Source organism: Lepidochelys kempii, chromosome 9 (assembly GCF_965140265.1).
Source record: "Lepidochelys kempii isolate rLepKem1 chromosome 9, rLepKem1.hap2, whole genome shotgun sequence".
Classification (NCBI taxonomy): domain Eukaryota; kingdom Metazoa; phylum Chordata; order Testudines; family Cheloniidae; genus Lepidochelys; species Lepidochelys kempii.
In genome coordinates, this window is record NC_133264.1 from 33,844,716 (window position 1) to 33,870,236 (window position 25,521).

At 39.6% G+C, this 25,521-nt stretch overlaps 1 protein-coding gene across 3 annotated transcripts in view; it reads left to right on the forward strand.

Moving 5' to 3' along the window:
* PID1 (phosphotyrosine interaction domain containing 1) overlaps window positions 1–25,311 on the forward strand; it is a 159,616-nt gene extending 134,305 nt beyond the window's left edge. For all 3 annotated transcript variants that reach the window (XM_073359838.1, XM_073359837.1, XM_073359836.1), the window contains one exon: window positions 22,005–25,311. In XM_073359838.1, the coding sequence (XP_073215939.1) occupies window positions 22,005–22,481 (477 nt within the window). In that variant the 3' untranslated portion in view covers window positions 22,482–25,311. The remainder of the gene's footprint in view (window positions 1–22,004) is intronic.
* Window positions 25,312–25,521: the final 210 nt, after the last annotated feature.

Consider the following 25,521-nt stretch of genomic DNA (forward strand, 5'->3'; position numbering starts at 1 on the left):
TAATTGATTCTAGCAGCTTCTTGATTGGCTGCAGGTGTTCTAATCAGCCTGTCTGTCTTAATTGTCTCCAGAAGGTTCCTGATTGTTCTGGAACCTTCCCTACCTTCCCTGTTACCTTACCCGGGAAAAGGGACATACTTAACCTGGGACTAATATATCTGCCTTTACACATGTGAGTAGTCCCATTGAGTTCAGTTGCACATGTTTTTTTAGGGTGGGTGTCTAAATTAGCTTTCTGCAGATTGGAAAAGTAAAAATGTACCTTATCTAAGAAAATGGCTTGTGAGAGTAAAGTCGGGATGATACTTATGACTGAGAAACGTAGTGCTGTGTGAGAAGACCAATAAAAAGAGTTCCATACTTATGGTTCCTATTTCTCACAAGTTTAGGGAGAAAAGTTATCTATATTTCTGACATAAATGGTCTCGTAGATAACTTGGGCATCATGAATGTGGAGATGAATATCTGTAATGTCCCTCCGAGCCCCTGGAGGAGATTATGGCAATGCAAACATGCAGCAGCCTTCTTCCAGCACAGATCCCATAGATAGAAAGCATGGCCCCAAAATGGAGGTTTTTGGCCAAGGAGGGGCATGGTGGGCATGCTCTAAATATCAGTAGCCAGTGACAGTGATTTTTCCTTCTCTTTTCTCCACCTTCTCTACCTCTTATCTCCCAGCCCCAGTAGCAGAGCTCCAAAGGACAGCAGGGACCTACCTTGGGATTAAATCTCCCTGTACATGCAAGCATGAATCTAGACCAAGTTTGCAGGTTTGCAGTAAAAGGAAATTATGTGAAGCAGTGAAAGGAGAAAAGCTATGCAGATGATCAAAACAAAATATTTCGATGACCAAGATAAGCACAAATGTTTTCTTAGGAATTAAAGTGGCCATTGATTTGTGTGATAGGGAGTCCAACAACCCTGCAGACTTGCATATGATCTTAACGTTTCTTCATTCCAGTGTGTGTCTCACTAAAAACATTTTCTAATGTACTTTAGAATTAAATTGTACAGCAGAAATCTTCCACTCAAACAGAGTTCCTACTGTCTTCAAGTGCAAGTTCATTTCAATTCACCACTTGATTTAATTTGAGGCTCTCCCCAACAAGCCAAACCATGTTCAGTGAAAAATTAAAAGCAAAAGTATATTCTCTCTTTGTTAATGGGGGTGGTATAAAGAATACCACTGAGGACAAATTGAGCTAGATTAGAGGATACAGGGCAGGCTCTTGATGACATTGTGTTTGGATTTACCCATTTTGCCAATTAAAGGCAATTTTCTGCTCCAGTATGAAGATACTGTTTACAGTGTAACTAAAGACAGTAGTTTAGTATCCCAAATAATTTATAAAGAGACTTTTTGAGCAGCAATCTGATGTAATATAAGGTACAAAGATTCTCGTTCCACTGTGGTTCTCAGAACTTGAGTTTCCAGGGGAGAGCTTTAGTTGCTTCTTTATTTATCCCACACTGACTACTTGTGCTTTGGGGCCAGAAGACTTTATTTATTTATTTGCTGCTATTCCTGTCTATCAGAGCCTACAAATTAAGCTGTCAAAAGTAAATCTTTTTCCTTTCCAGTACATTTAATTACTAAATATTATATCTGCGAAATGCCAACTTTCTCCCTTTTTTTAATCCCCCCCTACTGTGCTTTGAAGATCTTGGTTCCCACAGAAGTTGCTCAGAGATAGCAAGCAGTCTATTCATAGAGCTTCAAAGGAGGAAATTTGCCTGCTAAACAGATTCTGTTTGATATGGATTCTTATATCCTCCTTATCATCTGAGAACCTACCAATAGTGCATGAAGCAATGTGACTAACAACTGAGGTTCATTCTGTGTCTCATCGTGTCCCCTAAGGGAGAATCATGTGTGCAGTACAGACTTTTGTTTTGGTAGGGTTTTGTTTTTTGTTTTTTGGGATTTTATAATGTACACACTTCTATATGTTTGTATTAGAGAAGTCAAGTCAAAGAAGTGTGCCTTGCACATGGAGTGGAAGGTAGTGAGTATTGTGATGATCCTTAGTTATGAGGGGGATTGTTTCATACTCTTGGATCAGCCTTTAAGAAAGCTGTCTCTCCTGTATAGACAAATGTTACCCTTATGATGGAAAGTTCCATTGGACCAGCTGAGTTGTTGTCCTTGGTCTCCATCCCAGAGCTTTTGGTGATCTTTTAGATATCCTGGTGTGACGCACAACTGCACAGACGTATCCCCCTCCAGGGTAATTTGCATATAGTGGTTCAAAGTTTCATTTCCAGAGACCAATAGACAAAGAACAGGATTTTGGTTTAAAAAGGCTGAATTTCAACTGACTCAGGGCCTTCTTTCTGATACAACTAGTGGATATGAACTTTTGTCCAAGGGGGCCCAAATCCTGTTGAAGAGTTGGAAGGACTTTGGCCTACTGGGTCCCTATAACGCTGATGTGTGTACGCTGGTATGTTTAGTGAGTGTCCCATAGCTGTTGATTGTTTTTATGTGTTTTCTCTCTAATGCTTCTACCTTAAGAATAAATGTGCCTGCTTAGAAGGAGCTGGGTGGTAAATTGTAACTGCTGGCAATGCACTGGACATAGCCCTTGGGAGAAAGCACAGCACAAGAACTGGCCTTTAGGCAGACTGGCTTGCTGGGGATATCACAGTGTAAGGCAGGGAGTTGTGGAGACTTAAAAACCTACCGTCAGAAGGGAGTGGGACAAGAGTCCCTGCTGAGCAACTGGTGATGGATGGAGGCCTGACACCTCCCTGGAATCTCCTGGAATGGACCACGGAGTGGTAATAAAGGTGAAACTATTACATCTGGGGCCAGGACATTGAGCACCTTGAAGATAAAGGTTCAGACTTGGACAGAAAGTCAGCACAAAACCATTGGGCAACTTAGACGTTTTGAGGAATTAAGGTTTGCATACACCTTGGACTGGACCTTTATGTAGGGGTGAGTCTCACTCTTGGGGTTTGCTACACAGGAAAAAATATATAGTTGTCAGGGAATCCCAGTCTCCCACTGGCCCTTCATTTTGGCTGCATCCTGGGCTGCTGTAGCCTAGAGAGAGAACAAAAAGTGAGTCAGGGAAAGAAGCATCAAAGCAGGGAGTGGCACAGCTGCTAATTGGGTAGAATTCATGAACCTTGCCTCCCATGTGCCACAGGTCCCAGTTTTAGCTGGTTAGTGCCCTGTTCTGATACCAGCAGTCCTTAGAAGTATCTGTGGTCCTATGTTTTTACTGTTGTTTGGGCTGACGAGGTGACGAGAGATGGTCTTGGGCTAGCAGCCTCTCTTCATACAAAATACCATCAAATAAGCCCCCGTTCCCTGTTTGGTGCAAAAATGTGGGTCCTGTCCATGACTGCAGTCTCAGAGATGCTTATAGGGTCAATTTGAAAATTTAGCCTCTAAAGCCTCATCAGGAGAATCCATTTTAATACCAAATGAAAATAATTTTGTTTTTTTAAAATGCTGGATGGTGTAAACATAATAACAAAATTACATTGTGGTTTTGGATCTTTGATTGTTTTAAGGGTTAGAATTTAAAAACAGCCTCAGTTTAAAAATGAAAAGAGATCAGACATTCACACTTAAGTGGCTACTATATAATATTTTCCATTGAGATTTTTAGTGTTCATTCTTGCTGTCCAACTGAACTGTCCAAACCTCTTGAATCTGAGAAACTGGACTCTTGCTCTTTTATAATAAAATAAGTTTTATAATAAAACTTTTATAATAAAAGAAGAAAATGTGGAAATGGCAGAGGTGCTAAATGACTTTTCTGTTTCAGTTTTCACCAAAAAGTTTAGTGGTAATTGGATACGTAACTTAATGAATGCCAGTGAAAATGAGGCAGGATCAGAGGCTAAAATAGGGAAAAAACAAGTTAAAAATTACCTAGACAAGTTAGATGTCTTCAAGACGGCAGGGCCTGATAAAATACATCCTAGAATACTCAAGGAGCTGACTAGGGAGATATCTGAAACATTAGTGATTATCTTCAGAAAGTCATGGAAGACAGGTGAGATTCTAGAGAACTGGAAAAGGACAAATATAGTCTCAATCTATAAAAAGGGGAATAAGGACAACCCAGGGAATTACAGACCAGTCAGCTTAACTTCAGTACCTGGAAAGATAATGGAGCAATTAATTAAGCAACCAGTTTGCAGACACCTAGAAGAAAATAATGTTATAAGTAACAGTCATCATGGATTTGTCAAAAAAACACATCATGTCAAACCAACCTAATAGCTTTCTTCAATAGGGTAACAAACCTTATGGATAGGAGGGAAGCAGTAGATGTAATCTATCTTGACTTTAGTATGGCTTTTGATACTGTCTCACATGACCTTCTCATAAACAAACCAGCTATGCGCCCACCTTATAGGAGCTCCATCTAGGTTGGAAAACCGTTCTGAGTGGTTCACAGTCAAGCTTGGAAAGGCATATCAAGTGGGGTCCTGCAGGGATCAGTTCTGGGTCCAGTTGTGTTCAATATCTTCATCAATGATTTAGATAATGACATAGAGAGTACACTTATAAAGTTTGCAGACAATACCAAGCTGAAAGGGGTTCCAAGTGCTTTGGAGCATAGGATTAAAATTCAAAATTGTCTGGGCAAACTGGGGAAATGGTCTGACGTAAATATGATGAAATTCAATAAGGACAAATACAAGTTACTCCACTTAGGAAGGAACAAAGAGTTGCACGCATGCAAAATGGGAAATGGCTGCCTAGGAAGGAGAACTGTGGAAAGGAATCTGGGGGTCATAGTGGGTCACAAGCTAACTATGAGTCAACAGTGTAACTCCTTTGCAAAAAAAGCAAACATCATTCTGGGATGTGTTAGCAGTAGTGTTGTAAGCAAAACACAAGAAGTAATTCTTCTGCTCTACTCAGTGCTGATAAGGCCTCAGCTAGAGTACTGTGTCCGGTTCTGGGCCCCACATTTCAGGAAAATATGGACAAATCGGAGACAGTCCGGAGAAGAGCAACAAAAATGATTAAAGGTCTAGAAAACATGGGTTTGTTTAGTCTGGAGATGAGAAGACTGAGGGGGGACAGGAAAACAGTTTTCAAGTATGAGGAGGAAGAAAAATTGTTCTCTTTGACCTCTGATAATAGGACAAAAAACAATGGGTTTAAATTGCAGCAAGGGTGGTTTTGGTTGGACATTAGGAAAAACTTCCTAATTCTCAGGGGAGTTAAGTGCTGGAATAAATTGCCTAGGGAGGTTGTGGAATCTCTGTCATTGGAGATTTTTAAAAGCAGGTCAGAGAAACACCTGTCAGGGATGGTCTGGATAATACTTAATCCTGCCTTGAGTGCAGGGAACTGGACTAGATGACCTCTCGAGATCCCTTCCAGTTCCATGATTCCATAATTCTATAAATTCTTAGGTGATACTGCCAATATTTTCTGCTTTCACTGGGATCTAAAATGTGATAAAAGCCATTTTCACAGTGTTTCAACTGTTTCCCTTCTGCTGCTGGCCACAACCTGGGTGTACAGAGGTTAGGGAAACTGAAAAATAATGTGGAATTTAAAAATTATTCAAACCTTTTGAATCTCTAAATGGAAATTTGGTTGGAGCATTGAGTAGGGGCATGTCTACATGTACAATGCTGAAGCGGCGCAGCTGTACCCCTACAGCTGTGCTGCTTCCGTGCATGTCATGAAGACACTTTATGCCAATGGGTGAGAGCTCTTCTGTCTCCATAAAAAAAACCACCTCCGTGAGCAGCAGAAGCTGCGTTGACGGGAGAAGCTGTCCCGCCGACATAGCGCTGATCACACTTGTGCTTATGCTGGCAAAACTTATGTCACTCGGGGGTTGAATATTCACATCCCTGAGCGACATAAATTTTTTGCCCTTATATGTGTAGACATAGTCTAACCTCCAAAGTGACTCATCCATTCCTATAACTGTACTTTTTATCCTTAGGCCCTTTGAGAGGCGTAAGCCATGTCTACACTACCACTTATGTCAGCAAAATTTATGTCACTCGGGTGTGAAAAAACACCCCTGTGAGCAACATAAGTTACGCCAGTGTAAGTGGTTGTGTGCACAGCGCTATGTCAATGGGAGAGCTTCTACTGACATAGCTACCGCCACTCATTGGGGGGCGGTTTAATTCTGTCAATGGGCGAGCTCTCTCCCGTTGGCAGAGAACAGCGACACGAGAGAGCTTGCAGCGGCACAGCTGCATTGGTACAGCTGTGCCGCTCTAAGCTCTCTAGTGTACAAATAGCCTGAGATACCACAACGATTGGTGCATTGTGAATGTTTAGGAGACCGACCGAAAGATAAAGGCACCTTTGAAGAGATCATAATGTAACTTAGGTAACAGAAGTAAAGCCCATTAAGGGGAGGGAAGGGACACATGTAAGCAAGGAGAAGGGAATAGAGATCTCAGGAATGCAAAGGACTGAACTGTTGAATATAGTTCTGTTGGTTTTGTTTGTTTTTGTTGCTCAGTTTTCATACTGCATTATTTTATGTCTCGTGGTCTGAATGAATGGTGTGCTAGTCTTGGTACCAGTCTTACTCTGACTGAAACAGTCATTGGGAAACTTTGTCATTGACTTCAGCCATCAGCAGGCTCTTTTCTGGCTTCTCTTAAATAAGTAAATCAGATGTTAATAGCGATAGTTTTGCCCCCCGCCCACCTAAATTGGAGCGCAGATATAGGAATCCGTTATTTTCCATTAAGCATTTTGCCAAGTCAGTCAGTGCTCATGCTGAATTTCTTTTCCAAAATAAAACTGTTCTTAATATATTTGTGTGAGCCATAGTTCTGTGTGCTGATGGGCTCCACAAAGAATCTCGTGTTTATGCTGAAAAGGCTCCGGCTTGATCACATACAATGTGGGCAAAGAAGTAGTGACAGACTGGAGGGAAACTACTTTTTTTAAAAAGCTGAGTTGATTTGTTGGGTCGGATGAAAAAGTTGCTTGAACACAGTTCACAATATTTGGTTAGTAATCCAGTGGAATGTCTGAGGCGTTTTTGTTTTTCCTGTGGAGCCAAAAAATCATTTGCGCTCTAATACTCAATGCCACCAGCCAGAGGCTGAGTTACTCTACCTAAAGGTGAGCAGAGGAGGGCTGTGACTTGGAGTGTTAGCAATTTGCACTAAGACTGGCAGGGGAGCTTTTTCTGGCACAGGGTATGCTCTCTATGTCCCTGCCAAAAACCATGTTTGCAGATTAAAGACATTTAAAATGACACTAAAGCTAAGTTTGCTTTTACTGAAATGAAAAATGTGCCATGACTGACTGACTGAACTACCAGTCAGCCCACTGTAGACCTGTCTAGCTAATGTCTGAGTGCCACAGTGAAGAGGAAATCCAGTTTCGGAGAACTAACATGTGCAACTTTCAAAAGAAATCTGAATCTGTTGAGCTAAAAGGATTTTGGAAAATGCACATGTGCTTTCTGAGTTTCGGCTGAAGCAAAACACCAATTGCCTTGTCCCACTTCCAGTTTTCCAAATTCTGCACTTTAAAGTGTTTGTGGGGAAGAAAGTCCCCTCTCCACACATCCTGTGAGGTTGAATGATGTCTTTGTCCATTCTTGTAGCTAGAGTGCAGCCATCCTAGAAGTTTCATGAAAACAGAGGTTGCTCAAAAATATGGAAAGCTCTTTAAAGACCTTTGAGTTGAAATGTGCTGTATAAATTGAAGAGAGTCGTCATGATGATTATAATAATAATACTGAGGCAAGCTGTCTGTGTTTGTTTGCCTCTGGGCCAAAGAATGGGTATTTGGGATTCACCAGTGCCCTGTCTAATTTAGTCTTTCAATTTATCATGCAATCACTGTGGAACTTGGATACTAGGTCCTTCCGTGTTTTATGAAACCTGTAATCAGGTGGTGTTTCCACCTTGCCTCTAATACAGCATGCCTGTGCCCACCTGCCCAGGATGAAGTCCAATTTTAACCCCTCCCAGAGCTTTTTATTAATTGTTAACTTAAATATTGTTGTTTGTATTGCAGTAGCGCCTACTAACAAGAAACAGAAGTTTCCTACCCATATTTGCTCCTGGCTGTTCCTAGAATTGCTTCCTTCAGGACTTCTCTGTAGCTACTCCTAGATACCTTTGCCTCAGAGAGACATCAACAGCCTTTTATATTCTAGATTGGTACTAGGATTTCCCTGACATGGTTGCAAAGGCAAGTCAGTAGATTCACTCTGCTGCTTTATTCATGGCCCAAGGCCCTCACACTAAGTTACGGGCTCTTATTTTGCCTTTCTCACTGGCCCCTGACGTAGCATAAGGGACCTGGCAAAGGGAGGATTTCTTTCACTTGTAGCTACTTTTGGACGATTACCTTATTTCTTTGTATTGCCAAGTCACCATATAGGACTTGGCTGGCAACCTAAAAGGTTGAGGGACCACACAGGAGTCATTCTGTTTGTGGAATCAAATTCTGGAAACCGCATAAATCCTGAAAAATAGGGCTTCATGCTGTTGTCTTGTGAGAGGCCTACAAGCAACCAAATCCATGCCCCCAAGCTGGAGGCAGATTACAAGGTTGCAGTGTGTGTGTGCGTGTGTGTGTTCCCCCACCTCCTTGCTCCCAGTTTTCCTTTTCTTTCCTTTAATTAGAGCTAGCTTATATCCCATTTCCCTGGGTTGCAGAGGGCCCCCTATGTGCTCATTTCAATTTGCCTTAATTGGTGCAGGGCAGCAAGAGGCCATCCATGCCAAGGAGGGGGATCAGCACAGGGGAGAATTTCACCCACACAGAGAAGAGAATTGCAGTCAGACACTTCAAAGCAGCCTAGAAAACTCTAGACTTACACACCCTTAGTAACATTAGGGCGAGGGTCCTGAATTAGGAGTCTTTATTGGCTGAGTTGTATTATTTAATCCAACAAAATGGGGATTTAGAAATATACCTCCATTAGTAAAACAGTGTGGGTCAGATCCCCAGCTGGTGCAAATCGGTGTAGCTTGTTGAGTTTAATGGAGCTACAACCATTTACCCCAACTTCAGATATGGCCCTTTAAAATTTAGATAAATGAAAAGTTATGCATATAACATTTAAAAACAAGATCTCGAGAAAACATAATTTATGTACGTGCTATATAGTGTACATAGAACAGAATGGAGGAAACAAATGTTACATATATACTATGTGCAAAAATTACTGTTTCCTGCTGATAAAAGTTAGACTGCTAAAGAGTATCCCTTGTTCAGGTTGAAATATCACTGTTACTTCTAGTATCATGTTGTTGTTTTTTTCCATGCCTTTTTCCCTTTATACATTAAAATGTTGCCAGATGATGGAAGCCATTGAATCCTTGTAAGAGTTACCTTATTAGGTGTGCGTTCTATGAGTTCATTGGGTATGTTAGTAAGGAGGGATGGTGACATTCTCTTGGTTTTAGGCTAATAAGATCATGCAGTTCACAGCATCATAGTTTTGTTAATCATTTACACTGACTCTTTGAGGGTTGAGGAACAGAGATCTCACTGTTTAGTTATTACAGAAGAATGATGAGATTTTAATACAGTAGACTCATAGGGCATGATTCTTTGCTTATTTGCCTTGCAATGATGTAAATTTGGAGTAACTCAATAGACGTCAATGGAGTTACACAAGTGTAAATCAGATATAGCTAAGGGTAGAAATGTACACAATGAAATTACAACAGCATAAAATGGATGTAAGTGAGAGAAAAATTAAGACCATAATATTTTACTTATTGTTATACCTATATACACACTCTTTGGTTAAAAGGCAGAGATCCACTTTCAAATCAAATCTACTTTCTGTAGGAGAATTCAGTTGTAGCCTGATTCTGTCTGAATGCTTCAGGAATGGTCAGTCATTCCACTCTAGCTGGTGCTGAAAGAAGATCTTCAGGAATCCTGAAAAAGGAAGTTTTTCATTTTATGGCAGTAAGGCAGAGATGTTTTTCTAGACTATACTTTAATGGAATGTAGTCAACTGTAGATTTCACATTTTTGTAGCTATTCTACACTTGAAAAGTCTACTAGAAAGTTTTTTTTTTTTAAAAAAAGCACTTTTTTTTTAATCAAACTAGTATTTGATGTTTGCCAAGCCAAATTAATGTAGTTTGCTTAGCATTTAGGAATTGTTGTGTTGTCAAGTTAAGACCACCCATGTTGCAGAAAAAGTAATAATTTTATAGAATTTGTCTACATTTTTCATTCAATAACTTTTTATACAAAAAAGCCTTTTTTCTAAACTGAATATTTTTGCAGAACTTTTTCATCTTTTCAAAATTTTCCCATTTACAAACATTTCGTATTTTTTAAACAGAAAACTGATTTTTGTTGGCTTTTTTCCCTTTTTGTTTTCCCCTCACTTCTCCCCTCCCCCACTTTCTTTTTTTCCATTTGGTTTTTGAGGGGAAAAAAGAGTGGTGAAAGGAAGAAAAAAGTGAGAGGGTGGGGGATTCATTGTTTGGTATCAAAATAGTGGAAATTTGAATCAGCGGTTTTCCCGGAACTTTTTTTTCTCAAAACATACTTGCCATTATTCAACTAACTCTAATAAATTCCTTATTGTATCAGCATATGGTGGTAGAAAGAAACGGTATATAGACAAGGCAATTATAATTGTATTACCTTAACAGTTAGTCAGAATATCCCATGCATTGATAGTCGTTCCTCTCACTGTTGTAATTAGAAACAGTTCTGCTTCTGTCAGCTCTGTATACTCAGTCGTCTTAGATTTGTTTTCTGTTGTAATTTTCAAAATGCCGTAGGTAGCTGGAAAAAGTGAGTTGAAGAATAAAATGCATACATGTTATCTGGCAACTCTTTAAAAAAGATTTTGTTTGTGTTTTCACTTCCTTTTCTCTCCTTTAATCACAGTATCTACAGATTTCTGAACATTTCAGTATTTTGTTTATATTGCTCACATCATAAAGTATATCAAGCAGCAAGAGGGCATCTTAAAGTCATAAACTAAATTGTTTTTATACCGTGAGGGTAAGAATCCTTTGTTTTGACTCTAAGCTGGACAAATGGGGCAATGGAGTCGAACAGAGAGTACACATATATTACTGTGATGTCATTTTTATAAAGTGATTTTGTCTCCCCAGGCATGGTTTAATGCCTTACAGATAAATCACTTCTGTCTCCGTCAGTGACAGTGACAATATCTGCAGTCTTTATACATCCAGAAAGCCAGCTGGCAGGACAAATTACACACTGGGGCAGTTTGATAAGAGTGAGATGGGAAAAACAAAAATTCAATTCCCCATTCCTCACGGAAAAATGTCAGAGCTAAGTTGTAATGTGAATCCAGAAACCAGAGCTGTCACTTACGCAGCTAATTGTAATGGATAGTACACACCGGGAAGGTGGGAGGGAAAGACCCAAAGGCAGGGGAGGGAGGAGCAAGTGGGATTGTAACAAATGAGCATAGCATTGTGACTCATGAATGAAAAATTGGAAACACTTTCTCAAAAGTTCTGTGTATCAGTGAAATTCTTGGGTGTTTCTACTTAGTCTGATTGATAGCAATGGAAGAGGGAAGATGACATTGACCTTGGCAACACAACGAATAGTTTATATTCATATGCAAGAACTGTTATTGACCAAATTTGTCAGTTTAGAAGGAGCCAGTGTAATTTGTGCCAACATCAAATGGGCACTTTTCTTTTTCCTCCACTCTTGCTTTGTATACATAAGCATATATTTGTGCTTGCAGTGTTGGGCAAATCCCAGTGCCTGCTTATGGTAGAATTTTTGCTTTTTCTCCTATAACCTATCAGGGTAAAATGAAGTACAGGATCTAATCCATTGGAGATTTTTAGTGCAGAATAAACAGACATACTTAAAAAGAAGTTATCAGTCCTTTTTAATAGAAAGAGAAAGCAAAAGCAGTATTAAATCATGGAATCATAGAAGACATGAAGGGACCACTATAGGTCATCTAGTCCAGTCCCCTGCACTCAAGGCAGGACTAGACAACTAGACAATTCCTGACAGGTGTTTGCCTAACTTGTTCTTGAAAACCTCTAATGACGGAGATTCTACAACTTCCCTAGGCATACTTAACTACAGAGAAAAAAGTGAAAATTATGAGAGAAGCAGTTTTGACAGTAAGTAATTATTGTTACTTGTGGCAAGGCCAGAGAAGTGCATTGAGAATCTAGAACTTGGGAAGTATATAGAATTACATCCCACAAACCGATATTAAGAGAATGTTACAGTTGCAAAGTCAAGCTCTCCAAATTTCGGGAATGCCAGAATTGAGGTTGCCAGCAGGGTGAGCGTTGGAAGTATGAGAGAGAGCGTCTCCCTGAGGTCAGTTCCAGTGCCTGGTTCCACAGCAGCCCCTGGCAGCTGATAGGAGGAGGGGAAATTTCTGCTCAGCCCCAGGCTGGAGCATGTTCTGTGGGGATGGTGCAATCTGGTCACACAGAGGAGCTGAGGTGATGGATTAACCTGTAGGCAGAACTTTGTGGTAGGTGTTAGTGACTCAGTAAGGGGGGGGGGGGGCTTTGACATCCGGTTCTGTGGAAATTTGGCAGATCATGGGAGACAGAAGAGGCAAAATGTAAGAGAAATAATAGCAAGGGCACCTGGTGGCCTGGGGCCGCTGCAGTGTGATTTTTGTATCAGCGGCCGTATGTGTGTGCCTGTTTGCGTGTGCAAGAGGTGTGCCAGTGGCACTGCCTGAAGGCAGGATATGTCTAGGAGCACTGTGGGGATCATGCTGAGGAACAGCTCCAATGCCTCCATTTTGTTGGTCCAGCATGTGGTCCCCCAGCATCAGACTGACAGGTTTGTCTCTGTCTGTTTGTGCAGCACCTAGCACAATGGGGCCTCGATTCTGATTGGGTCCTCCTGGTGCTACTGGAATGCATATGTGTATTTATGGGAAGGGTTAGGGATTACCAAGACCAGGACTTGGCTTAGAAATGAAAAATCCCAAGGTCTCTTTTTTTCAGAGGAATCTTTTTAGTTTTGAAATTATGGCAAATGTTTGAATCAGGTCAAACAGAAATCAGACAGATGGGAATGATTTCTTACTTTGATCCCATTTAAATCGCAAATTTCTCTTAACTGAGATCACAGAACCATTCAACACTTTATTGATTAAGCATCCCCATGGACATGAGTCCCATGGTATGAATGCACCCAAAACTGGACCCGATTCCAGCACAAAGACTTTGGGATCTCCACAGTCTGCCGTTGCCATGTGATTTCAGAGGGGAAGCTGATTCCATCCCTCAACAGCTGCTACAAGAGGTGGAGGTTGTGAATCTGCTCCCCTCCCACTCTAATTTCTATATAGCCCCAGTTTAGAAAGGGAAAATGGTACAGTCCCCTGAGATTCTGCCTGCCCAGCCCCACTACAGATATTTTTGTCACTCTTCCTTCTAACAGCTCCCTGGGGGTTAATACTGAAACCTCTGGTCCACTGCAGGCAAAGATAATGTCTATGGATGGGCTGAGGCAGGGAGATATTCATTTGAAAGAGCGTCCCTTCAGCATCTCTATACCCTTTTGCTGCAGTGTCTCAGAGGGTCAGGATTTGGCAGCTGTTATTTAGTTGCTTTTACTAAAAGATAATCTTAGAAGAAAGGTTTCCTTTTTCTTGATTACTTACAATATCCTCCTTCTCCAGAAACCCAGTAATATAGTACATGGCTGAGTTCTCTGAGTGACTTTATCCAATAGGAAATGCCTCTAGTGGATATTAAAATCTTTCACTATTAAGTTCTAACTAATTTAAAAACAAATAGAATATACTTGAATTCTCTCTCACACACACACACGACAGCCACAGTTAACCTACAGGATTTTTTCATTGGTGGAATTCTAAGCAGTGTATGGTAAGTGGATGCATCCCTGTGTGCATCTGATGTGGAAGTACACATAATACAAGGAATTGTTTGCAGGTGTATTGAGATTGATGTCTGGTGACTGCTGAGGGCTTTAAGCTTCAGAAGTGGAGCAGAGTAAGAAGAGGATCTGTTGAAAATAATCCAGTTGCCAAATATATATATTTTAAACCAGAAATGTTAAGTCATTGGACAGTTTTTTAACTTGTCTAACCACTACTTGCCACAGATAACAGTATCCCGAACATTGGCTTTGTGCATGACAGGCAAATTGCACATCAGAATGAACTTTTCTTGAACTGTTTTTCTTAAGTACTATATTTGACACACTTGTCCTTTTCCTGAGTGTCAGACACGCATCTTCCCTTTTGTGTTCCATTTTCTTTTCACTAAATAACACTTATATGTGAACAATACAAGAAAAATCTCAAAACCATACTGTGGACTGTCACTTCAAAAGTGTGAAATCCTAAATACTGTAACATAGGAACAGTTTAACTGAGTACTTGCCCGCTGCCCTGCGTCCCATTAAGGCATGTCGGATCTATGAGCCTAGAGCCAAGATATAATCCTGAAAGAGCATAGTTCTATCCAGGATACTTGTTTTTGGAACACTCTATTATGTCTACACTGCAGTGGGGAGCAAGCTTCCCTGTCTGGGTAAACAGACAGGCCCAGGCTGTGCTTGAGCTAGTGCTCTAAACATAGCAGGGTGGACATTGTAGCACCGGCTGTGGCATGAGCTAGCCACCCGCGTATGGTGGATGGGCAGGTTTCTACGCCAGCAGGTAGCCCATGCAGCCACATTCACCTATAGCTCAGCTTCTGCTGCTGCCACTCCCTCAACTGGCTCTCAGTTTGCTCTGTTCCTTCTGCGTCACTGCCGCTCTATGGCATTGTCATTCCCCCTGCTGCTGGGAGCTCCCGCGTCGCCCCTTCCCCTGCCGTCGCCTGCCCGTCTCCCGCGTCGCCCCTTCTCCTGTCGCAACATCCACATCACTATTTTTAGGGTGCTATCTTTAGCAGAGCTAGTGCCTGTCTGTCTGCCCAGGCTAGGAGGCTGTGGTGTAGATGTACCCTATGGGGCCTGATCTCGGAAGGTGACGAATACCTCCAGCATATTGCAGGAGGTATTCAGAACGCTTTGCGGGCTTGCCCTATCTCCCTGAAGGCCAGTATAATACACTGCATCCCTGGCACCCTTCCAGGTAGGACTGAAGGCTTTTTTTTGTTTTTCTTTCTTATGGCTGAGCTGTTTGGACAACATGCATTTTGTGGGGAGGGACTGGGATTTGCCTTTTGACCGTTCACCTATGAATGTGCAAAGGCATCCGACCATTTAGAGCATACAACAGAAAACACCATGGGCAGCACGAGTAAACTATATTGAAGACATTTTCCTGCTTGGTCTTCTGAGACGTTTCTTTCTCTCTGAGTGAGGCTCTTTGTGCTAGGCACAGCAGGAGCTAAGCCATTATTCTTCTTAACTGACTTCAAATTATTCATTCTCTGTTCATTTTAAAGAAAACAATTCCAAGTATGGAAAATAAACTGTCACCATTTTGTGTAACAAATTTGGTAATAAAAGAAGTGACAGTTAATATAGGAGTTGACATACCATTTTCCTTTAAAGATACTGAAAGTATCACGCATATTACAAACAATTCTAAAAACATACGTCTTTCCTCTTACTTACAAAAAATGGAGTAAGTTAAAGGTTTGTTGTCAAAATACTCAAATCATATATTTCAAAAATGTCTTTGTTCTACTTTTTCTAGAACAGGACATGAAGATGTCATAGATCACAATATTCATTAACTTGATGCTGAGCATGTTTGTGTACCAAGTAGCAGTAGTTCTAATAACTAAAGGGGACAGGACAAGCCATTTTTCTGTTGAGGGCACCTTGAGTCAGATATTGACATTGGCTACAACTACAACCAGTTGCAAAGTTTATGAAGAGAAATAGGGAGCTCCACAGAGTGACTTGCCTTTTCGCTAGAGTATTCACATGCACATAATAACAGTGCTAAAACCACAGCTGAATTTCAAATCATGCATGTGTTTGGTTGTAGTGGCTTGCCAGTGAGAGAGGAATTAGATAGAAATTCCCAGTTCACAGCAGAAATGATGGAAAGGATATAGACAATTTTTAGCATGCACAGGGAGTTGTCTGAGTCACATCTTCCACAATCCTTTGGAAAAATGGAATGTTCAAATCAAACTATTGTAAATGCCATAAAGAAATATATTTCTACTTCTGGAAAAGCATAACATATGAACTATCTTTTATTACTTAAGGTTAGCAGTACAGTATTGTGTTTGCTTTTCCATTACCTATTTCATATGTAGAATACAGCATGTGAACCTACTAAGTGCTTCAACAGCCTGTAAATAATGTATGCACTTGAAAGAGGCTGAGGCTGCTCTCATCAAAGTCAATGGGGGATTTGGCTATTGACTTCGATGTGTGTAAGATTGGGCTCACTTTAAATCTTGCTGTATCAGAAGAAATGGTTTGTCCTTTTAATGCCTCCGTCAGTTACATTAATATAGTGGTTCAAAGGAAGGAAAAGAACTCAGCCCAATTGTGTAGTGCTATCCTCTTGCAGGATTTTTTTTTCTCAACCCCAGTTTATGCCCTAAAGCATAAATACTGGTAACTCTTTCAAGTGATTAACCTAAATAGTTTTTAGAGTAACAGCCGTGTTAGTCTGTATTCGCAAAAAGAAAAGGAGTACTTGTGGCACCTTAGAGACTAACCAATTTATTTGAGCATGAGCTTTCGTGAGCGATGAAGTGAGCTGTAGCTCACGAAAGCTCATGCTCAAATAAATTGGTTAGTCTCTAAGGTGCCACAAGTACTCCTTTTCTTTTAACCTAAATAGTGTAACTGCCAGTGTTGTTCTTATTATATTTCTTTAACTAATTATGTGTGTATATATGTAAACCATTATTTTTATCATGTTTGATGCATGTAAGTATGGAAGAAATGATTCTTTTCTCACTTTGCATCAGTTTTCATTGGACTTACTGCTGATTCCCACCAGTGCGAGAGGAGAATCAGATACAGTATCTAATGCCCTTTTTGAATCTTGTTAAATTGTTCTCAGTAATATCTTGTTAAATATTTACAGTAATATCTCGTGATGGTGAATTACGAGGTGAATATACTGTGTGGGTGGGAAAGTATTTCCTTTTATCCATTTTGTGCCTTTTTGAATGAATTACCTTTAAAATGTGTTGTTTTCACTGAAATCTGAGTGAAAGCTGTAAAGGCAAAGAGACCTGTTTACAATAAGAATAACAATGAAAGAACATAATTGACAATTAAGTGGTGGGTTCTGAATGCAAAAGAGGGAAATATTTCTGGGAAAGGAACTAAGATGGAAATTACCCATACTTGATCTGAGCCCAAAGCTTATCTGGGAAATGGGAATATGGAAGGAAACAGTTTCCCCATATGTTCTGAATGACGTCTGCAATCCCATGTATCCCAAATGGCTGAAGCTGGTAGCCATTTTAATGCAATACTGAGTTGAACACATAAAAATCAGAAAATTCAAACCTGTAACATTCCTACCACAGTAGGCCACATTACATATACAATAGCGGAGTATTTTGGGTGGATGTGTATATATTTTCCTTCTTACATGACTTCTCAGACATGCCTGTTTGTTACTGTACTACCACTGGAAATTCTGCCAGATTTCCTGTGCATGTCGCTACATAGACCAGCTGCCTCTTTAGCCCCATCCAAAATCCTCCAAAAAGCCACAGCAGTGTAGTGGTCAGGAGCTGCTTTAACTCTAGGCAAAGTATGCAGCAGTAAACTAGGCAGGGCAGCAGATCTCTGGGAGAAGCATTTTTTTTTAATGTTCATGGCTTTGTCTTCCCCTGGTGCTTCAAATGCTGCCCTCCTAGAGCTATCCCTGTCACTGGCAAACACGCCCTTCGACGGCTCCCTGCACAGAGCTCTTCCTCTATACCATGGAGTCCTTCCTCTGTACAGAGTCTCCAGAACTCTACCAGACAGCCCCACTCACATGTCATAGCACCCCACCCACTGTACCACACAGCTCCCCTGCCCCAAACTGGACCATACAGCCATACCTGCTTTACCATAGAGCTTGGCCTCGATACCACACAGCCATGCTCACTGAATAGCGCTCCACCCACTGTGTCACACAACTCTGCCCACTGCACATGGCTTCACCCAAAGGGGAAGCACACTGAAGTTTTGCCAATGGCAGCAGATTGTGTTGAGTGGCCACTGGTACATTCACGTTTCAGGATTATCTGTGGCTTTGGGGGAAATGAAGATGATTCCTTTTGAGGGTCCTAAGCCTCCCCACGTTTTATGGTTTGTACCCTAAACTTTTTCCCCTCTGCATCTCATCCTGGATGGGATGATCTGTTCTTTGATCTTCGGTCAGTGAATTGAAAGAAGTTGGAAAAAGAAAAATGGTTGTATCTAATACCTGTACTCTGTATTGATGTGCTTGGGCCAATTTTGTGTATTTAAGTGAGGTGCATGTTATAAAGCATAAGTCTGTAATGAGAAATAAATGGTGGTAGAAGCCAATGTACAGTAACCTTACTTGTGGAATATCTTTGTAACTGAGAACCTAGTGAGGAATGCATAATAAATTCATCCTCTGCCAGTTTTAGTTTATGTTGGCTCAATACCTGCAATTGTGCAGATATTAATGGGCAGGTTACTAAAATGGCTAACTCCAGAAGGTTTAATATCTAATGTATAACACTTAGACAGCATTTAATTATAAAGGTCTTTTATGTTCTGAAAAGAATGCTGACTTTTTTTGTATCAGATATTCAAGAACTCTTGCCAGCCTTCTGAATCTCTGCTCTATGTCTAATAGAGGGGACTCTGAGGAAATGATGTATATTGTAATTTATCTTCAATAAAATGTCCTGTACTAACGTAATACTCACGCACCAAATGGGAAAAATCTGGTTGCTTGTTAAAAGTCTAACTACATTATTAGAGGTCAATGTTTTTCTAAAAATAAATATAGCAGAACTGTGAATCTAAAAGGTAAAGTTTTACTTATTTATAATCTCTTCTGTGGTGCTCATCACTGTAGTAACTTAGAACCTCATAAATACCAATCAGTTTATCCTCCATGGGGAAAGAGTATTATTCCCTGTCTGTAAAATGGGGTTTTGAAGTATAGATAGATGAAATTATTTACTAAAGGTCAAACAGTTAGTGTGTGGCTGAGCTAGGAATATAAACCAGATCATCTAAGTCCCCGTTCCAGTGCCTTAGCCACAAGCCCCATCCTTCCTCTCAATCATTATTGCTGTTGACATTGTCTGTTTTTCAGATTTCAGAGTAGCAGCCGTGTTAGTCTGTATCCGCAAAAAGAAAAGGAGTACTTGTGGCACCTTAGAGACTAACAAATTTATTTGAGCATAAGCTTTCATGAGCTACAGCTCACTTCACATCATGCATTGAGCTGTAGCTCACAAAAGCTTATACTCAAATAAATTTGTTAGTCTCTAAGGTGCCACAAGTACTCCTTTTCTTTCTATTTTTCAGAGTAATTCACAGATCTTCCACGCAGGCACACTCAGCTTTTTCACAAGTTTATGTGGAATATTTTCCTTTAGAAAACTTTGTTTTAGACTTTACATTTAGGTACTGAATATACTGAGATAAAGCAGATGGCTAGTGACGGAGAAGGTGTTGCGGGAGGTTGGTTGGTCAGAACAAACAGAAAATCTAGATAGCTTGTATGCGCTCAGTGAATGTGAGAAAAGTCAATCCTCTTTGTCCTGCCACCCTCCCTGTGACAAATAAGTCAAATTCCTCAGCTTGCAATGTGTGCCTGCACAATACTTACAACATACTCCATGCTCACTTATTTTAGAGTTGACACTTGGCAAAATATATATAAAAAGGTGAACCCCCCCCCAGTCGGTGTTTTTATTCTGTCAGTGCTTGCATTTCTTCACATTCGCAAGCAATATTAGTGTCCTCTAACCAGCAAAAACTTGGAAAGGCAAAGCCAGAGAATTTGTGTCAGGATCCCACTTATGAAGTAGAATTCAGGGCAATAGTTTGGCTGGGACAAAGTGTAAAAGCAGAAGACTCACTCTCCCTTTTGTGTTTTCAAAGTTTGATGCAAACCACATTGAAGTCAAAAGAGAGATTCACTTTGACGGCAATGGGCTTTGGATTGTGTCCCCAACGTGAAACTTCTTTACAATGTGCTAGTCTGTTGTTAACTGATTTGTGAATTTTAAATGGAACATAATGGATTTTTAGAGAATATATTGAATACTTTGTGATCATGTTGAGTTCTATTTTTATGTTATTATTTTACTAGAAATATGCCTGTGAATACATGATGAACTACTCCATAGTACACTGCAGTCAAACTGCTGCTTGGTTTTCTATGTACTGTTCATATGAGTACAGTTCGTGCTATGAGCTGTTAGGTACTTTACTTTCTCCTCACTAGTACAATAAAATAAAGTAACACAAAGCTCCAGTAGGGCTTGCCTTGTTAACGGTTCTGATGTGATTCTCACTGTTCCCAAAAATATAAAGGTTTTATAAGATTTAAAATATTCCCAATGGAAACCATGAACATTTATTGGAGAAGAATAAAACTTTTTGTCCGGAAATGTCTGTTATGAAATTGCTTGTTTGACAGGCATGATTAAGCCACACTATTTTGTAACCTTATTTTTTAATCATAGCCTAATTTAGGTCTCTTAGTGGGTATATCAAAGCTTGCAGCAAAACCCAGAATTATTTTTGAAGATTTTTGCTTTGTAAGAAATATAAATTCAGTATTCCTTGCAGCTGTATCTTTAATATATTTAAACATGTGAAAATCTATTTTTTCCTTTTTTTTAAACTTAGATAAAAATATAAAAATATAATACTATAATTTATAGAAATTAAATTGCACAGTGCACATTATTATTTACAAATGTGTCTAGTACTGGTAACTGTCAGAGACAGGACAGTGGTCCATTTGCTTGATCTATTATAGTCTTATGTGCATTACATTTAAAATCGGACAAAGTAATTTTGCTTTTATTTTTATAATACTAGTTCTTAAATGCAACTTGCAGACAACAGTGATCGAGGGTAATGCTATGTATAAATTATATTTAAATGGTATTGACCATCCTAAAATGTAACTTTTCCCACTTAATAAAAGCTTCATTCAAAATATAATTGAGAAATGTTTCTTGAAGTATAAAGATTTAGGTGCATTGATTCTTTCCCATATGCTATATTTAGAATTTTGATTTGGGCTGTATAATGAGTTAGATTTTGGCATGTGAAACAAATTTTAGTCGAGGCTCATCATTTTCCTATATAGACGGGATAACACTTTTCTTATTTTTGAATATTTACCCGATGGAGCTAGACATTGAAGCAGAGAGAGCTGGTGTGATTAAACTAAGCTAGATTTATTACTGTGGGTTTTTTTAATGGCACATTTTCTATAAAATTGAAGGAGTAAACGCCTCAGCCCTTTAGCTAACAATAGAAGATATAGCATTTTGCATAGTTTCTACATATTTCTGGATAATTATGTAAGTAGAAGCAGTGGAAGAAACATAAACAAGATCATTCTGAAAAATGCATTAGAATAATTGTGTTATTATCTGTTGTGGTTGTGCTCTTCTGACCACATTTTGTGTTCTTGCATTATTACACTCTGTGTATATCTCGATGTAAGTAAAACTACTGTTTAAAATGTGTTTAACAAAAATAATATGAACAAAGAAACTGTGGGTAAGCACCATGTTCCAGTTATCTGGCCTGTGGGCCTGATCCTATTGACCATACTTGCATGATCGATCCCATTGCCTTTATTGGGACTGCTAGCATGATGAGAGTATCAGCATTAGGCAGAGATTTTCAAGAAGCTTAAGAGAATTAGATGCCCAAAATAAACTGAAATTCAGTGAGAGGCTCCTAACTCCCTTGAAAATCCCAGCATGAATGACTATAAAAATACTGTTCTGAGAGGCAAATCTGTCGCTGTCAATCAGAAAACTTCATTTGAATGTGTAGAAAAAAAATCCATTGTTCCAGGTAAAGAACTCAATTTGCAGGATGGTAGAAATGAATATCAAAGACTATTGTTGACATCACATATCATTTTGCTTTTTCTTTGTAGGTTACATATTTGGGTAAGGTGTCCACAACAGGGATGCAATTTTTATCAGGCTGCACAGAAAAACCTGTCATTGAATTATGGAAGAAGCACACACTAGCCAGGGAGGACGTCTTCCCAGCCAATGCCCTTCTGGAAATCCGACCCTTCCAAGTCTGGCTTCATCACCTGGACCTCAAAGGCGAAGCCACAGTCCACATGGATACCTTTCAGGTGGCACGTATTGCCTACTGCACTGCCGACCACAATGTCAGCCCAAACATCTTTGCTTGGGTTTACAGGGAGATCAACGATGACTTGTCCTATCAGATGGACTGCCATGCTGTAGAGTGTGAGAGCAAGCTGGAGGCCAAGAAGCTGGCTCATGCCATGATGGAGGCCTTTAAGAAGACTTTCCACAGCATGAAGAGTGATGGCCGGATCCACAGGAATAGCTCATCTGAGGAAGTGTCTCATGAATTCGAATCTGATGATGGCTGACTGAACTCATTGATAGTACAGCAAAGGCAGAAATTGCCTAGGGAAAAGGAGCTGATAGATGAATAAGCAACAACTGATATCTGGAATTAAAAGACGGCCAAATACTTGGCTGACCAGCTTTTTAAATCAAAAGAGCAAATCAATACCTAAAGATATGCATCATTAAAGTAATTATGTTACATTGAAATCTGCTGCTGTTGTAAATGTGAGAAAAAGCTTTTTCTTTTTTTTTTTTCTATATCACTTCCCCAACCCATGCACCATCAACTCTTTATAGCCTGGTATAGTTCAGGTGTACAATCTGAAGTTGATTCAGTCCAGTTTGCCTTATGAAACTCATCAAGCAATTTTAATAGTAGATTCTCTGGGATTCATAGCTGGGATCTGATGCTGCTATGCAGCGGCAAGTGGAAAAGGGAGCCCTTTGGTTCAGAAAAACAAATCCCTTTCCATGTCATATTGCAAAATCATTTGACCTTACCTAGGCTGAAACAGCCATTCATAGGCTTTTTGACACATGGCCTGACATTCTGCAGTTTATTCACATTTCACAGATTTTTAAAAAGATGCTTATATTTACACATTATATCATATGCTATCCTTTATTTTATTCATTTTGTCTATTTTCTTAATGTACCTGCAGCCACTCGTCTCCCACCAAGCACCATTAATTACAATTTCCAGGATACCAAAAAGGGAAAGAAAACCCATGATGGCTGGTAATACAGTGAGCCAGGTCCATTATTTCTGCTGAGAGTTGAGTGACATGTTGCTAAGACCCGTGGTCTTTCACCAGTTGACTGGGACTTATGATCCACCTCAGGTCTGAAGTGATATGAACATCGTAGGCTTAACTCCACAGTAGTCTCCATTACCAACCTAGCGTATATAATTTGATGTAGCTGGTACTGCTGGGTCACAAAAGCCAGGGGTGTGTTACCATAAATAGCAAAAATGTCTCTGACAATGAAAAGGCACTGGTCCTTTTAGAGTCAGGTTTGAAATGATTGAGAAGTTCACATTAAGATATCCTGCACTTTTCCTGGTCCATGGACAAAAAGGTTCATAACTTTTGTAAAGGCAGAAAAAAAATCATATAAAAACAAAACCTTTGGTTCACTAAATGTTTTTAAGGCCAAGAGCAGACGAATAGTTTGCAGGTAATGCTGCTCCTTGTTCGTAATCATGGTAATGGTAGGGGCACTAGGGCACCTTACAGAAGCCTTAAAAGAAAGCTATGTGTCTGTGTTTTGGTGTGTATATATACATTGTGTGAGAGAGCATATGTATGCCTGTGCGTATGGCCAATGTTAAAGCATGAGATTGAGCATGGAGACATGTTGATGGGGACCCACAGCTCTTGAAAATATGCTTGTTGCTTTCCAATGTATGTAAACTATTCTCCAGCATAAATACATTCATACTTTAATAAAAAATATGTTTGAGTTAAAGCTATGATAGTTTTAGGCTCTATTTCCAATGCAAACTCTCTGTTTTTGCTTAAAGTACCTTGGTCATCCACTGATGACAGATGTTTTTACAAACACCAATTGAACTGATTAAAAATTGTTATAGGCTTATTTATATATACACCCACCCCAACAGTTAATAGGATTAAAATATTAATTTATTTACATTTAAAACATTACATTAGTTTCCAAAAGGGGTAATGGGAATTTTTATGATTTCCTGTTGGGCTGAATTATTACTATCTAAGATCAGCTTTTAACTTTTATTTTAAGGTCTGTAGACACCAGTTCATACTTTCTGCTTTCCAGTAGGTGGCAGAGATTTTTCTCCAGGCAATGAGTCTAACTTAAGAGCCCTATTGACCAGAAACGGTACCTTGCCTCCACTACCATGGAACAGTTCGGGTCTGGCATCAGCATCCAGTATGAAGAACAAAGAAGCTCAGCAAGTTCCTCGAATACTTTGGTATTGTATCTTTGAGTGCCTGCTGCAGAGAAATGATCCAGAGTACAGAACTCTGAGTCTGGAGAGCCTAAATTTAATTCTCAAAGTTGAGATTTCCTTTTCCTCACTATGGCTAGTAAGAAGTTGGGTTACTCTACAGTCTTTATCTTTGCTTTAAAAAATAAATCTGAACTCTGTTAGGCAGGTATGTCTCTTTATGGTCAAAGGCAACCTTTCTTCAACTTTGGGTCAAATTCTGCTCACTTCCTCAGAGTTATAGCCTGCATTTAGCTATGTTGGGACATTTGGCAGCCAAAATTGCTGTCATTCAACTTCTCAGATCCATTTTCTGGTCCTTTTATAGTAATCCCAGGTGTCTCTTTGACAAGGTTCAATGGGTTCTCCTGATTTCACCACTACTGATTATATATCTTACATGTGTGTTGGCAGGAGACAGGTCCAAAAAGACAGAGCTTGCAATTTTATAAGGCTATTTAAAGAAATGCCTCTTGATTAAGCATTACAAAATCCTGATTAAGCATTAAAAAAGTTGCCAAGCCATGGAGCCAGATTTTTACTAAATGGAGCCCCGATGAATGTGTGATGGCTTTTTGTCTTTTATATCTTGCATCATTCTCATAATGTATTGGAAGAAGGTTGCCAAAGCTAAAAACAGAACTATAAATAATAACTGATATAATTAAATATTTGTATACCCAGAAGGTAGGACTAGAGAACATTGCTGTGGGCTCTGTTGTTCCATATAATATCGAGTTTCTGAATTTTCTGGCACTCGTTTGTTTGTGTCAAAGTTTAACATCAATTGTTGTATTTAGTAGACTGTTATGGTCCTAAAGGTGCTCGTTGGGCCATATGGCAATAAAAATTTTACATGCAAATAAAGGGCAGTAAATAATCCTTAGTATTTATTTATCAATCAGTGGTATGTGCCACTATTGAGGTGTGCACTCTGATCATTTGTATTGTGTTGTAAAATATTCCCAAATTACCTGTATTAAGTGATTTCAAAAGGAACATAAAGAAACTAGTGGACCTGGTCCCATTATAGACACAACATTTACCTTTTAATCAACATAACAATGGGATAGAATTGGAGACAGAAATA